The sequence below is a fragment of the Vicugna pacos genome, chromosome 10 (assembly GCF_048564905.1).
Source record: "Vicugna pacos chromosome 10, VicPac4, whole genome shotgun sequence".
Classification (NCBI taxonomy): Eukaryota; Metazoa; Chordata; class Mammalia; order Artiodactyla; family Camelidae; genus Vicugna; species Vicugna pacos.
Window position 1 is genome coordinate 72,925,896 of NC_132996.1, and position 13,737 is coordinate 72,939,632.

At 59.4% G+C, this 13,737-nt stretch overlaps 1 protein-coding gene across 5 annotated transcripts in view; it reads left to right on the plus strand.

The window, feature by feature from the left end:
- The window catches only part of NADSYN1 (NAD synthetase 1), a 31,906-nt gene extending 18,433 nt beyond the window's left edge, over positions 1 to 13,473 (plus strand). For 4 of the 5 annotated variants that reach the window (XM_006210734.4, XM_015244823.3, XM_072970515.1 and 1 more), the window contains 11 exons: positions 1,518 to 1,642; positions 2,080 to 2,128; positions 2,574 to 2,676; positions 3,090 to 3,258; positions 4,199 to 4,334; positions 4,995 to 5,101; positions 6,638 to 6,769; positions 7,114 to 7,183; positions 11,144 to 11,272; positions 11,830 to 12,006; positions 13,245 to 13,473. In XM_006210734.4, the coding sequence (XP_006210796.1) occupies positions 1,518 to 1,642; positions 2,080 to 2,128; positions 2,574 to 2,676; positions 3,090 to 3,258; positions 4,199 to 4,334; positions 4,995 to 5,101; positions 6,638 to 6,769; positions 7,114 to 7,183; positions 11,144 to 11,272; positions 11,830 to 12,006; positions 13,245 to 13,292 (1,245 nt within the window). In that variant the 3' untranslated portion in view covers positions 13,293 to 13,473. Of the gene's footprint in view, positions 1 to 1,517; positions 1,643 to 2,079; positions 2,129 to 2,573; positions 2,677 to 3,089; positions 3,259 to 4,198; positions 4,335 to 4,994; positions 5,102 to 6,637; positions 6,770 to 7,078; positions 7,184 to 11,143; positions 11,273 to 11,829; positions 12,007 to 13,244 lie in introns of those variants that run through there. The other variant, XM_072970517.1, reaches the window with a different exon arrangement.
- The last annotated feature ends 264 nt before the right edge of the window (positions 13,474 to 13,737 follow it).

The window sequence follows — 13,737 nt, forward strand, 5'->3', positions numbered from 1 at the left end:
TCCCCAGCACTGAGGGAGGGGCTCCGGGTCCCCCACATCCCCCCCAGCACTGAGGGAGGGGCTCCGGGTCCCCCACTTCCCCCCAGCACTGAGGGAGGGGCTCCAGGTCCCCCACTTCCCCCCAGCACTGAGGGAGGTGCTCCAGGTCCCCCACTTCTCCCCAGCACTGAGGGAGGGGCTCCAGGCCCCCCGCATTCCCCCCAGCACTGAGGGAGGGGCTCCAGGTCCCCCACTTCTCCCCAGCACTGAGGGAGGGGCTCCAGGTCCCCCATTTCCCCCCAGCACTGAGGGAGGGGCTCTGGGTCCCCCACATCCCCCCAGCACTGACCCAGGGCTCCGGGTCCCCCACTTCCCCCCCAGTACTGAGGGAGGGCTCCGGGTCCCCCACGTCCCCCCCAGCACTGAGGGAGGGGCTCTGGGTCCCCCACTTCCCCCCCAGTACTGAGGGAGGGCTCCGGGTCCCCCACATCCCCCCCCAGCACTGAGGGAGGGCTCCGGGTCCCCCACTTCCCCCCCAGCACTGAGGGAGGGGCTCCAGGCCCCCCGCATTCCCCCCAGCACTGAGGGAGGCGCTCCGGGTCCCCCACTTCTCCCCAGCACTGAGGGAGGGGCTCCGGGTCCCCCACATCCCCCCCAGCACTGAGGGAGGGGCTCCGGGTCCCCCACTTCCCCCCAGCACTGAGGGAGGGGCTCCAGGTCCCCCACTTCTCCCCAGCACTGAGGGAGGGGCTCCAGGCCCCCCGCATTCCCCCCAGCACTGAGGGAGGGGCTCCAGGTCCCCCACTTCTCCCCAGCACTGAGGGAGGGGCTCCAGGTCCCCCATTTCCCCCCAGCACTGAGGGAGGGGCTCTGGGTCCCCCACGTCCCCCCAGCACTGACCCAGGGCTCCGGGTCCCCCACTTCCCCCCCAGTACTGAGGGAGGGCTCCGGGTCCCCCACGTCCCCCCCAGCACTGAGGGAGGGGCTCTGGGTCCCCCACTTCCCCCCCAGTACTGAGGGAGGGCTCCGGGTCCCCCACATCCCCCCCCAGCACTGAGGGAGGGGCTCTGGGTCCCCCACGTCCCCCCAGCACTGACCCAGGGCTCCGGGTCCCCCACTTCCCCCCCAGCACTGAGGGAGGGGCTCTGGGTCCCCCACTTCCCCCCCAGTACTGAGGGAGGGCTCCGGGTCCCCCACGTCCCCCCCAGCACTGAGGGAGGCGCTCCGGGTCCTCCATGTCCCCGCCAGCACTGAGGGAGAGGCTCTGGGTCCTCCACTTCCCCCCCGGCACTGAGGGAGGGGCTCTGGGTCCCCCACGTCCCCCCCAGTACTGAGGGAGGGCTCCGGGTCCTCCACGTCCCCCCCCAGCACTGCTGCATCGTCTCCCTGTTCTGTGGGTCCCAGTGACTGAACGGTCCCTACTGGGTCCTGAGCTGTGTTTCCCACTGGCTGGTAGAGTCCAGCTCTGCGGTCATCTCAGGAGCCAGAGGGGCTTCCAGCCCTGAGGGGTGTCCTTTGCCACGGCTCTCCACCCCAAGGCCAGCAAGGTGAGCCCCTACCCCCGCGTGAAGGTGGACTTCGCCCTCTCGTGCCATGAGGACTTGCTGGAGCCGCTGTCTGAGCCAGTTGAGTGGAAATACCACAGTCCTGCTGAGGAGATCAGGTGGGGCCCATTGTGGGGGGCGGGGGGGCAGGGTCCTGTGCTTCCCAAGGGCACCCCCTCCATCCCGTCCTGCCCCGGGTGGTGGCCCAGAGCCTGAGCTTGGGTGGAACAAGGCCACGCTCTGTGATGCTGCGGCCACACTGCCTGGCTCCCACGCCCAGCCCTGCCCGTTCTGTGCGCTGGGCCCTTGGGCACAAGACACTGTCATTTCCTTTCTGTGCCTCAGTTTCCCCATTTCAAAATGGGCCCAATCACATACCTACCTCCCCGGGCTGTACTGAGGCTTCAAACACTTTCATTTCCATGAACTGCTTAGAACAGGCTGGTGCATCGTGACAGCCCAGCCACGGCTGGCAGGTCTCACGGGCACTGCGTCAGCCTTGGCCCCGGCCCCCAGGTCACCAGCTCCCAAGCTAATACTTGCCGCTGTTCCCCAGCCTCGGACCTGCATGCTGGCTCTGGGACTTCTTAAGACGTAGCCAACAGGTAAACCGCCGGTGTCCCCCCAGCTCCCCATGCTCCTTCTGCGCATTGGTCCATGTCTGAGGTTTTTACGGCAAGCGTCTCCACCCTGCCTCAGCTGGGAGCCTGGTGTCCCCTAGCCAGAGGCCAGAGGGCACGTGTCCTGAGGTTCGGCTCCATCTTTGGGGCCCCGTCTGATGGCGCTGATTACGAGACTCCCCGTGTCCTGCTAGCTTTGTGGTCACGCGCGTCTGTCATTTCCCACGGAGACTCGGCCTTAGACACTCTGCACAGCGGAGCTGTCTGCCTCCTGGAAGGTCCACTCTGAGACGTGCGGGGCATCCTTCTTCCCCCCACAGTGGAAGCGTTTCATGGGCGCTTATCAGGGTTTGCGGGTGGAGCCGGGCTCCTCTCTGGGCACTTGCTTCTCTGAGGCTCTGCTCACACCGCCTTTGGTTGGCTGTTCCAGGCGGGGTTTCTGCTGCCCCTGAGTGGCGGGGTGGACAGCGCGGCCACCGCCTGCCTCGTCTACTCCATGTGCCGCCAGGTCTGTGAGGCTGTGAAGGACGGAAGTAGGTGGCATTCATGGCCCGAGCAGGTCTGGGGGGTGAGCCGCTGGGATGCCCACGGAAGGAGCAGAGGGAAAACCCAGGCCCTGAGCATCACAGTGAGGACATGCTTACGTGTCCAAGTCTGGGGACAGTGAGGCCATTAAATAGTCCCTTCCAGGGCTTTGGACCCATGTGGCCATGTCCATCAGGCCACAGATGCCTGCCGCCCCGTGGAAGGAACAGGGGCTCTGGAGTCAGGCAACCCAGGTCACATCCTCCCGCCCTGTGCGGTGACGCTGACCATTCCCTTAGTGTACACAACTGAGAAACAGGCATCGTGATGCTGACCTGGCGAGCCTCCGGGCGGTGCAGAGGGACTGACCTGTGCAGGCACCTCGCACACAGCATGTGCCCTTCCGTCCCATGGTTTTCAGATCAGGACGTGCTGGCCGACGTCCGGACCATCGTGGACCAGCCCAGCTACACACCCCAGGACCCCCGAGAGCTCTGTGGACGCATTCTGACCACCTGCTACATGGCCAGCGAGAACTCCTCCCAGGAGACGTGCGACCGGGCCAAAGAGCTGGCCCAGCAGATCGGAAGGTAGGGTGAGTCACTGGCGTTGGGCACGGACAGGTGGCGGTGACCTCGGGAAGCCCCACCTGAGACAGCACGTGTGAGTCAGCGAGCACTGGGTGTCAAGCACACTTCTGCTCTCTTGGTTTGAGCCGGCTTTTCCGGAAGCCGTCTGTCAGTGCTCCCCGATCCTCGTCGCGTCTCAGATTTCCACCCCCTTCCCTTCCTTGCATCCCTGTGGGCTCATGTGCTCCACGTGGGAGCACGTGGATCCTGGGGGAGTGACCTCCCCCACTGCCCCTCCCACGCGGCGGTCCCTGCACCTGAGGGTGGCGGAGAGAGGGCGTCTTGGTTCCATTCGGAATGTCCCGTTTATTCTGCCTCCAAGGGTAAAACGGGGAGCTGCCCATCCTGTATGCGGAGCTCAGCCCAAAACTGGCCCCCACCCAGCAATTCTGCTCCCGGGGGCAGACCCAAAGGGATTGAAAGTAGGGACACAAACAGAGGTTTGCACTCCCACATCTGCAGCAGCGTGTTCACAGCAGCCAAACAACTCGCATAGCCATCAGCAGTTGAATAGATTTTTAAAATGTGGTTTGTTCGTATAAGGGGATATTATTCAGCCTTAAAAGGAGTGAAGTGCTACACAGGTCACGATGCGAATGAAATAAGCCAGACTCCAGAGGACAGCTAGACTTGTGGTTCCACTTCTGTGAAATGCCCAGAACAGGCAAATCCATGGCGACAGAAAGTGTGTTTGTCATCAGGGGCTGAGAGCAGGGGGAGGGAGAGTGGCTGCTGGTGGGCACGGGGTTTCCTTTTGGGGTGATGGGAAGGTTCTGGAACTAGAGGTGGTGGTTGCACAACACGATGAATGTACCAAACGCCGCTGAGCTGTGCACTTTACAATGGTGGGCTTTGTGCTCTGTGTGCCCACCGTACACACAGCCCTGCTTTCCCCTTCCAGCCACCACCTCGGTCTCAACATCGATCCAGCCGTGAAGGCCGTCGTGGGCATCTTCAGCCTGGTGACGGGGAAAAGCCCTCTGTTTGCAATTCACGGAGGCAGCAGCCGGGAGAACCTGGCACTGCAGAACGTGCAGGTGTGGGTCCCAGACGGGGCCGCTGTCACCGCGCCGAGTAGGGGTCAGTGCTGGGGTCTGCAGCCTGCTTGTTAGAGACGGATCAGGCAGCGTCTTGGACAGGATGGGCTCTGGGCGTGTGTTGGAGTAGGAAGGTGAGAGCGTGTGAATATACGTGCATCTGCATGAGTCTGTGTGAGTGCGGGCAATCTGTGCGTTTTCTGCATCTCCGGGAGCGGCTCAGACTCTGCCCTGCCGCCCGGGCAGCAGCAGGGGAGCTGGACCCTGGCCAGCTGGTGGAGGGGAAGAGGGGCTGGGCTGCAGCTGCTGGGGTCTGTCCATCTCTCTGTCCCCTGTCTGCGGGCGCAGGTAGCCTTCCCCTCCTGCAGAAATGCCGGAGGGGCCGAGGTCTCTCCCAGCTGGCTTTACAGCCTGGTCTCATCACCGCCCAAGCTCTCTCTGGTCCTCCCATCTCTGCACTGAACGCAGGAGCAACACCCCCGGGGGGAGAGCCGTGGGCTCGCAGACCTCTGGACACTTGAAGCTCCTGCGTTGCTTTACCTTCCTGTTCTCCTGAGGTGGTGGGGTGGCGGGGAGAGCCCTTCTCTGAGCTGCGCCAGGAGGGGGCCTTAAGTGCACCCTCTCCCGCCCTGCGCGGTAACGTGCCCTCTTGTGGCCCAGGCGCGCGTGAGGATGGTCGTCGCCTACCTTTTCGCTCAGCTGAGCCTCTGGTCTCGGGGCGCTCGAGGCGGGCTTCTCGTGCTCGGATCCGCCAACGTGGATGAGAGGTGCGTACGGCCCCCGCCCTGAAAGGGTCTCCGGGGTGGCCCGAGGCCAGTCCTGCAGGGTCTGTCCCCGACACTCTGTTAGCTCCTGATGCATCTCTGAGAGCAGCTGAGGGTGGTAGAGGCACGGGGTGACATGAAGATGGTAAATCCTGGCCCTGTTTCTGCCACCGGCCGTCCCTTTAACGGGACAGGGAGTGACACTCCCTCAGGTTGATTGAAGGAGCCCCACTCGGGCACACAGGGTTTCAGTCCTCCGCGTCTGACACCTGGGGGGTCTTACACCCTGGCCTTGCACCCTCGTGGGAGTCTGGAGCGGTGAGGGGTGGGACTTCCTCTTGGACAGTGGGAAAAGGTCAGCTGTGTGACTGCAGGAGGGACAAGGACCAGGTGGCACCCGCGGCACAGGTGTGGTTCCGTCAGTCCAGACAAGGGGCAGGCAGGTGGGAGGAAGCGGCTGTTCTTGATGGTGGGCGTTAAGCGTGCGTGTGGGGGGTGTTGAGAAAGGCAGGAGACAGAGCCTGGAGGGCCCTGTAAAGTGAGGACGCCACCGAGGAGAGGCAGCCGGCCCAGTGGCTTGCTGAGCAATGGCCTCGGAGGCGGGCGGGCTTGGGGCAGGGGTGGGGAGGTAGGGAGGGATGGACCCACCGCAGGGGTGTATGAGCGTCACGGGGCTGCCATGACAAGCGGCCATGGAGGCAGTGGCTTCAAACACAGACGTGCTCTCTCAGTTCTGTAGGGCAGGAGCTCAGCGCAGATCTCACTGGGCCAGATGCGAGGGGTCGGGGGCTGGTTCCTCCCGGAGGCTGCAGGGGCGGATCCATTCCTTGCCCTTTCCAGCTTCCGGAGGCCCCAGCATCCCTAGGCTTGTGGCCACCTCCTCTGTGTGCAAAGCCAGCAGTGCAGAATCTCTGTCTCTTTCCTCTGGGAGCACAGCTTCCTCTAACTCTGACCCCCACCCCTGCCCCTCTCTTCCACTTTGAAGGACCCCTGTGATTACATGTAGAGCTGACCCCATAATCCGGAGTCACCACCCCATGTCCGGGTCCTCAACTTAACCACATCTGCAAAGCCCCTTTGCCCTGGGTAGTGTGTACACGTTCCAGGGACTGGGACGTGGGCATCTTGGGGGACTAGTCTGCCCATAGGAGGGATCCAGGAGTGGGGAGCGGGCCCCGCTCTGTGGGCTCGGGCCCACATGCGCTGAGGTCCTGCCAGCCCTCCCAAGGACCTCCGTCCCTCCGCTCTCCACTCCACTGGCGCTGGCCCTCCCCTCTCAGACTGGCTGCTGGTCATTCCCAAACCTGTCTCCCGGCCCAGACGTCTCCTCTGGCATGCCGGATACCTCTCCTCCGCTGCCTGCCCCAGCACATCCGACTGCTCCAGGACCCTCAAATCTGCCAAGCTCTGGCTCTGCGGCCCCTGGAGGAAGCCAGCCTTTGGATCCCGAGGGACTGGGTGGCCAGGCCCCTAAGTCTGTGGAACCTGCAGCCCCTCGGCCCCGCTGCATCAGACCCCATGTTCTGTCTCCCGCTGCAGCCTCCTTGGCTACCTGACCAAGTATGACTGCTCCAGTGCAGACATCAACCCCATAGGTGGGATAAGCAAGACGGACCTGAAAGACTTCGTCCAGTTCTGCATGGAGAGCTTCCCACTTCCCGCCCTGCAGAGGTGTGTGTGCACCTGCGAGACCACGGCTGTGGTCCCCGAGCCGTTGGGTGCAGGTTTCAGTGCAGCCGGCCGCCCTCGCCCCACTCAGATACCTTCCACGGCTCCTTATCGCCTGATGGAAGTGGTCCTGCCCTTCTCGTGACCAGGCACCCCCTTCCTTCTGGTCAGAGCACCCCAGGTCCCCTGGTTCTGGCTGGACCAGGCAGCCTCCCCCGCACCCATCATAAGGCAGGGAGGTCTGTGCAGCCCTCCACCTCTGAGCAGAGCCTGATGCTCTGATGGTACCTGCTGAGTTGATTTAATACCCAGGCATTGAAACTGACCTCTGCGTGTCTCGGCCGCAGCATCCTGGTAGCCCCGCCCACTGCTGAACTGGAGCCCTTGGCCAGTGGACAGGTGTCCCAGACAGACGAGGTAATGGTGAGGGCTTTGTCCCCCTGCTTCTTTCCCCACGTCCCTTCTCCTGGATTCTTTCACTGCCTCCTTCTTGCCCCAAGGAGTTGTGTTCCATTGCTGAGCTCCTGGCCTGGGAGCAGGGGCTCAGTGTCAGTCCATTGCTGGCCTTTGACCTTTCAATGCAGGGCTCTCGAGGTCAGGGTCCGGAGTTGGGGTGATGAGGTGAGTGTGAGGCAGAGTGAGGACAAAGAATGAGGTCCCTCAGGTGTTCTCCATCCCATCCTGGCCTTTCGAATGGGACTGGTTGGCCAGAGGCTGTGGTTTGCAGCTTTAGTGGGTGCTGGTGGAAGTGGTCCTGGACTGTCCTAAGATCCATGACAGCAGACTTTCCTGCCTCTGTTCGTTTGGTCACAAAGATTCACCCCTGTATTTTCTTCCGAGAGTTGTATGGCTTTCGCCCTGACGTCGGGCTCTGTGGTCTAGTTAATTTTGTGTGCGGTGTGAGGAAGGGATCCGCCTTCATCCCCTTTGGCAGGTATCCAGAGTCCCGGCCCCTCTGGGTGAAAAGACTGGCTCCCCCCATTGGGTTGTCTAGTGTCCTTGCTGCAAGTCAGTTGACTGTAAGCATGAGGGTTTATTTCTGGATCTGCTCCGTTGGTCCATATGCCTAATGCCAGCCACACGCTGCCTCGACCACTGCAGCTCTGCGCCAAGTTTTGAAATCAGGAAGTGTGGGTCCACATACTTCATTACTCTTTTGAAGAGTTTTGGCTATCCTGGGTCCTTTGAATTCCCATATGAATTTAGAACTCAGCTTTGTCAGTTTCTATCCAAAAAAAAAATGGCCAGTGTGGATTTTCTTAACAATTACCTTGACTCTGTAGATCATTCTGGTGGAAATTACCATCTTATTTTTTTTTTATTGAAGTAGAGTTGATTTACAATGTTGCGTTAGTTTCTGGTGTACAGCACAGTGATTCGGTCACACATATATATGCATGTTCTTTTCCATATTCTTTTCCATCATGGTTTATTGCAGTATTGAGCGTACGCCCCTGTGCTGGGCAGTAGGACCTTGTTGTTGACCTGTTTTATGTGTGGTAGTGTGTATCTGTTAATTCCAAACTCCCAATTTACCCCTCCCCCAGCCCTTTTCCCCTGTAGTAATCATGTTTGTTTTCCATGTCTGTGCGTCTGTTTCATAAATAAGTTCATTTGTGTCATATTTTAGATTCCACGTGTCAGTGTCATACGATATTTTTCTTTTTTTCTGTCTGACTTATTCCACTTAGAATGACGATCTCCAGTTCCATCCATGTTGCTGCAAATGGCATTGTTTCATTCTTTCTATGGCTGAGGAGCATTCCACTGTATAAAGATACCACATCATCTTTGTCCAGTCATCTGTCGATGGACACTTGGGTTGCCTCCATGTCTTGGCTGTTGTAAACAGTGCTGCTGTGAACGCTGGGGTGCAGTGTCTTTTCAACTTGGCCTTTTCCCCAGACACAGGCCCAGGAGTGGGATTGCTGGGTCACGTGGGGAATTGCCACCTCAGTAGGAATATTACACCTTCTGACTGGTGAATGCGAGACATCCTCCCTTTCGTTTAGGTTTCCTTTGATGCCGCTCAACAGCGTCTTGTCTTCTTCAGCGTGTCAGTGCGCCCTTCTTTGGTTGAACGTATCTCCTGCTGATAGTGCTGTGCGTGGCATCGTTCCCTCCGCTCGCTGCCAGGGCGCAGAAACACAGCTGATTTTCTCTGTTGTTTCCTAGTCCCCGTGCACTTGATCTCTTCTCCAGCTGCACGGTCTCCTTCCTTCTGCGTCAGGCTTCATGCTCCTCTCCCAGTGTCGTGGGCGGGAGGGCAGGTTGTTGACTAGAGATCCTTTCCGATGGGCGACGATAACCGTGGATTTCCGTCTTAGCACTGCTGTCACCGCGCCCCTGAGTTTCGGTTTCCTGTGTCTCCATTTTCGTTCAAGTCCAAGTGCTTCCTAGCGTCTCTCAGGGCTGCTGCTTTGACCCTCCTGCTATTTGGGAGTGGCTGGTGCAGGTTTCCCGCACTCGCGCGTTTCTGACGTTGAATTTGAAGCCTGCCCCGTCCCGGTCGGAGCCGCCTCCGTCCGGTCTCCCCGCTCTGCGGCCTGGTGTGCGGTCTGTCCTGGAGACTGCCCCACGCGCACCCGAGAGGCTGTCGCTCTGGCTGCTGAGGGGCACGTCCCGGGGTTTCTGTCGGCCTAGTGCTTTGCAGTGTCATCCAGTTTCCTGTTTCCCTGTTGATTTTTTTGGTCTAGTTCGATCCATTATTGAAAGTGGAGAACTGAAGTCTCCAACTATGATTGTTGAATTCAAGGAATCAAAATGTTACTAGAGAAGACGATGTTCAATACCTTGTAATAGCCTATAATGAAAAAGAATATGAAAAAGAAGGGGGAGCATATAGCTCAAGTGGTAGAGCGCATGCTTAGCATACACCAGGTTCTGGGTTCAATCCCCAGTACCTCCTCTAAAAGCAAATAAATAAGTAAACCTAATGACCTCCCCCAACCAAAAAAAAAAAAAAAGTCAGAATATGAAGAAGAAGATGTATGTATATTTGTATGCATATATGTATGTAAATCTGTCACTGAATCACTGTGCTGTACGCCAGAAATTAACACATTATAAATCGACTCTAATTCAATAAATTAGCGAATTTAATTAAATAATAATTAATTTATAATTAATAATCAGTAATAATTAATAATAACTAATTTAATTTACTGTCGCTCGAAAATATTCTTTTCACGCAAAAGAAAGCGGCAAAGGGACCCCCGTACCGGGCCCGTCGGAGGCTCGGAGCTCAGCCAGGCGGGAGAGACGAGGTCACGGTCCCTGAAATGCTCACGCCCCTGGAGGGACAGACCACAGGAAGTAACCGTGGTGGCCCCAGGTAGCTGGGTCTGTCGGCAGAATCGACCTGGCTGACCCAATAGTGCCAGCGTCCCTTAAGCTGGGGTCAGGACAGGCCTCCCCAGGGAGGCGACATTGGTGCTGAGGCCTGAGGGAAGGCCAGGTGGGCAGAGGGGTCCTCCTGCCCCTGCTTGGAGGTGAGGGCTGTCCCGCTGTGTCATGGAAGGCCAGCGTCACCATCTGTCCCCCTGATTGGGATTGGGGCAAATGCTGAGGAACAGAGCAGGGGTCCGGCTCGAGTAACCCTCAGTGTGACGGCGACTCCTGAGCAGGGCCGAGGCAGCCCACGGCCTCTGACATGGCCAGATTTCCATGAGCCTGTTGTCTTCTCGGAGACCCCCGTCTTTAAGCTAAGTGGGCTTCTTGGTACAGGGCACAGGGCCAGTTCACTTGGGGCCCAGTGCCCAGCAGTGTCCTCATGTTGGTGACCTGGGGCGGCTGTAACGGAACACTGCACATGAGGCGGCTTAAAACAGCCGAGCTGCACACCCCCCACCCCGGTTCTGGACGTCAGAATCCAGGGGAGGGGCCTTCCTGCCTCTTCCAGAGTCTGGGGCTCCAGGCGCCCCTGGGCTCCAGTCTCTGCCTCTGTGGTTGCCTGGCCTCTCTGTGTGTCTGAGTCTCTCCTCTTCTGTCTCTTATAAGAACCCCTGTCATTGGATTTAGCCCCTCTGCCCCTAAATCCGTGGTGGTCTCATCTCAATGTCCTTAATTTCATTCTATCAGCAGAGGCCCTTTTTCCCAATAAATTAGTGACCTGTCAGTCCTGGGGCTCAAGACGTGGACACATCTTTTGTGGAGGCCACAGTTCAGTCCATGCCAGTCTTCAAAACCAGGTGTCTGGTTCTGAGTCATTTTTTTTGGATGTCACCTTGTTTTTGGCCCGTCAGTGCTGGGGAGAGAACCCTTGTGTCCACGCGTGGCCCTTCTGGAGGGTCTCCCCTCCCTGGGCCTTGGTTCGTCTCAGGAAGAAGTTTCACGCTCCCCCCAGCGCTGACTCGCCATCACCATGTGGCCTCGCAGGAGGACATGGGGATGACGTACGCAGAGCTCTCGGTCTACGGGAGGCTCCGGAAGTTGGCCAAGACTGGGCCCTACGGCATGTTCTGCAAACTCCTCGTCATGTGGAGGGACGTCTGCACCCCCCGACAGGTACACCTGCCCCGGGGGTCGGCAGGGAAGGTCACCTCGCGGCGCTGGATTTGACTCACAGGAACAGGTGGCCACGGTGTGACCTCAGAACGGTAACGTGCTCGCTCTCTCGGGAACCACAGCCCGGCTCTAAGCTCCCGGCACCCTGGGCGCCCTCCCTGTGCCCTGGCTGAGTCCGTCTGCGTGGGGCTCAGCCGCATGGTGACCAGCCGGCTCCTCCCCAGTTTGGGGGCCAGAGGGCACACTCTGAGGTCAGAATGTCCCTGCTTTTCTGCTAGCTGCCAGGCTTGTTAGGGCTGCGGCCAGCAGATGTGGGCGTCCCCACGGCGCCGTCTACGAGCCTGGTGAAGTACACGTTCCCGGGCCCCTGCTCGGGAACCTGGATCCCTCACAGCTCAGCCTGCCACCCACCCTCACCCCTCCCAAGCCACAGCATCTGTCCAGCCCCGCCCTGGGAACATCCGAACACGGTGGGAGGGGTGCTGGCAAGACCACCAGACTGGGGTCGTGCTGGCTTTGCGGACCTCACGCCCTGTGCGTCCCTTGCCCCCCACCAGGTGGCAGACAAGGTGAAGCGGTTTTTCTCGAAGTATTCCATGAACAGACACAAAATGACCACGCTGACCCCCGCTTACCACGCCGAGAGCTACAGCCCCGATGACAACAGGTTCGACCTGCGGCCGTTTCTGTACAACACCGGCTGGCCCTGGCAGTTCCGCTGCATAGACAAGCAGGTACCTGCGGCAGGAGCGGGCACCCTCTGCAATGAATCTCCTCCATCCAGGACCGAAAAGCTTGTTAAGACACACGGTGGCATTTTTTTTACCGCCGTTTTTTCTGCAAAGGAGCCAGTGTGTTGCGAGTCCATCAGCTTGGCACGTGCTGGCTCGGCCGTGCTGGACCCCCGGCGTTGAGGATGCTGAAACGAGCGGTCTGGGTCACTGCGTCAGCGTGGCGCCAGTCCCGGTCATCTCCAGACCACGGGGCTGTCCAGCTGGCTTCGTGGTTTCTAAACCATCTGCTTTTCCTTTCTTTTAAAAAATTTTTTTTTAATTTAGGTTTTTTTGGGGGGAGGAGGTCATGAAGTTTATTTACTTATTTATTATTTACCTTTGGAGGCGGTACTGGGGTTGAACCCAGGACTTTGTGCGTGCTAAGCATGCGCTCTACTACTTGAGCTATATCCTCTGCTCCCCCTGCCTTTTTTTCTAATTAATTAATAATAGAATAAAAGAAGGAGGAATAAGATCAGTTTAAGAGGCAAGTCTAGGTCGTTCTCACCTTCCCTTTTCCACGACAGAGAGTGGGGGACAGCCCCACCCTAGCGCCGGCCGCCCTCTGAGGGGAGAAGGAGAAGGATGGGCGATCAGTGAGCACAGGACGCATGAAAGCGAGACACTGGGACGAGAGCAGCGATGAACTAGAGAATGGGGGGGGGACGTCCATGAGGAGGTGGCGTGTAAGCCGGGACGGAGCCCAGGTAGCACTGCGCGTCCGTGGCGGTGGCTCCCACCCAGGGAACCTCAGCGCCGCCTGGAGGCGTTTCTGGTGGCCGCGTCTGCGGTGGGGTGTGCGCTCCTGCGCCTAGTGGGCAGGGTCCAGGGCTGCCCGGGGCGGCCCCTCCCCCAGCAAAGAATTAGGGAGCGGTGGGGGCTTGGCTCCCACCAAGACACACTCGGAAGTGGGTTCCCCCACGTCAGCCTGAAGGTCCGCGGGTGCAGAAACCTTAGAAGACGCACGCGGGTGGAGATGGGACTCGCCGGCCATCTCTGGCCCAGCAGCGACCACGGCGCCTGGGCCCAGGCGCGTCCCCCAGACTCGGCCCGCCCACGCCTCAGTACCGTGAAGACGCTGTGTCATGACCAGCGTTTCCAGTCCCGGGACTGCGGCCCTCTTTTGGGGTGAATAGGTGTAGTTGGACCATGTGACTGTTGGGGTCTGCATGGTGACGCTGTCTTCTCATGAATTCCAGGTTCTCCAGCTGGAGAGGAGGCAGCAGGACCTGGATGGTGTGGACTGAGGCCGGGTCCTGCACGGAGGGCTCCCCTGCCTCGGGGATCTGCCTCTCTGGTGACCGTGACCGTGGCCATGAGCTCAGCCCCTCCTGCCCAGAGCAGCGCGTTTTACGTATTTCAAGGACACGGATCTTTTCAATCTAGTTCCTTTAAAAAAGGCTGAAATAAAGAGGTTGTGATTCTTAACTCCCGTCTTGATGCGAGTGTTTTCCCGACCCCCGTGCCTTGCCCCGCTGCCCCTGGCCCTCACCGGAGCTGAGGGGGAGCTTTCCAGGCAGGGGTGGAGGAGGCCCCGGTTCTGGGGCGCGTCTCCCCGCCCCTCACCCGTCCCTGCAGTCTCTGTAGCTCTGCAGAGCGGCCCCTTCCTTCCTCTGTCCTTGCTCATGCTTCTTCTCACCAGAAACCAGCCCATTTCCCTGATTTCTGTTTCCTGGGCACCGTCATTGTCAT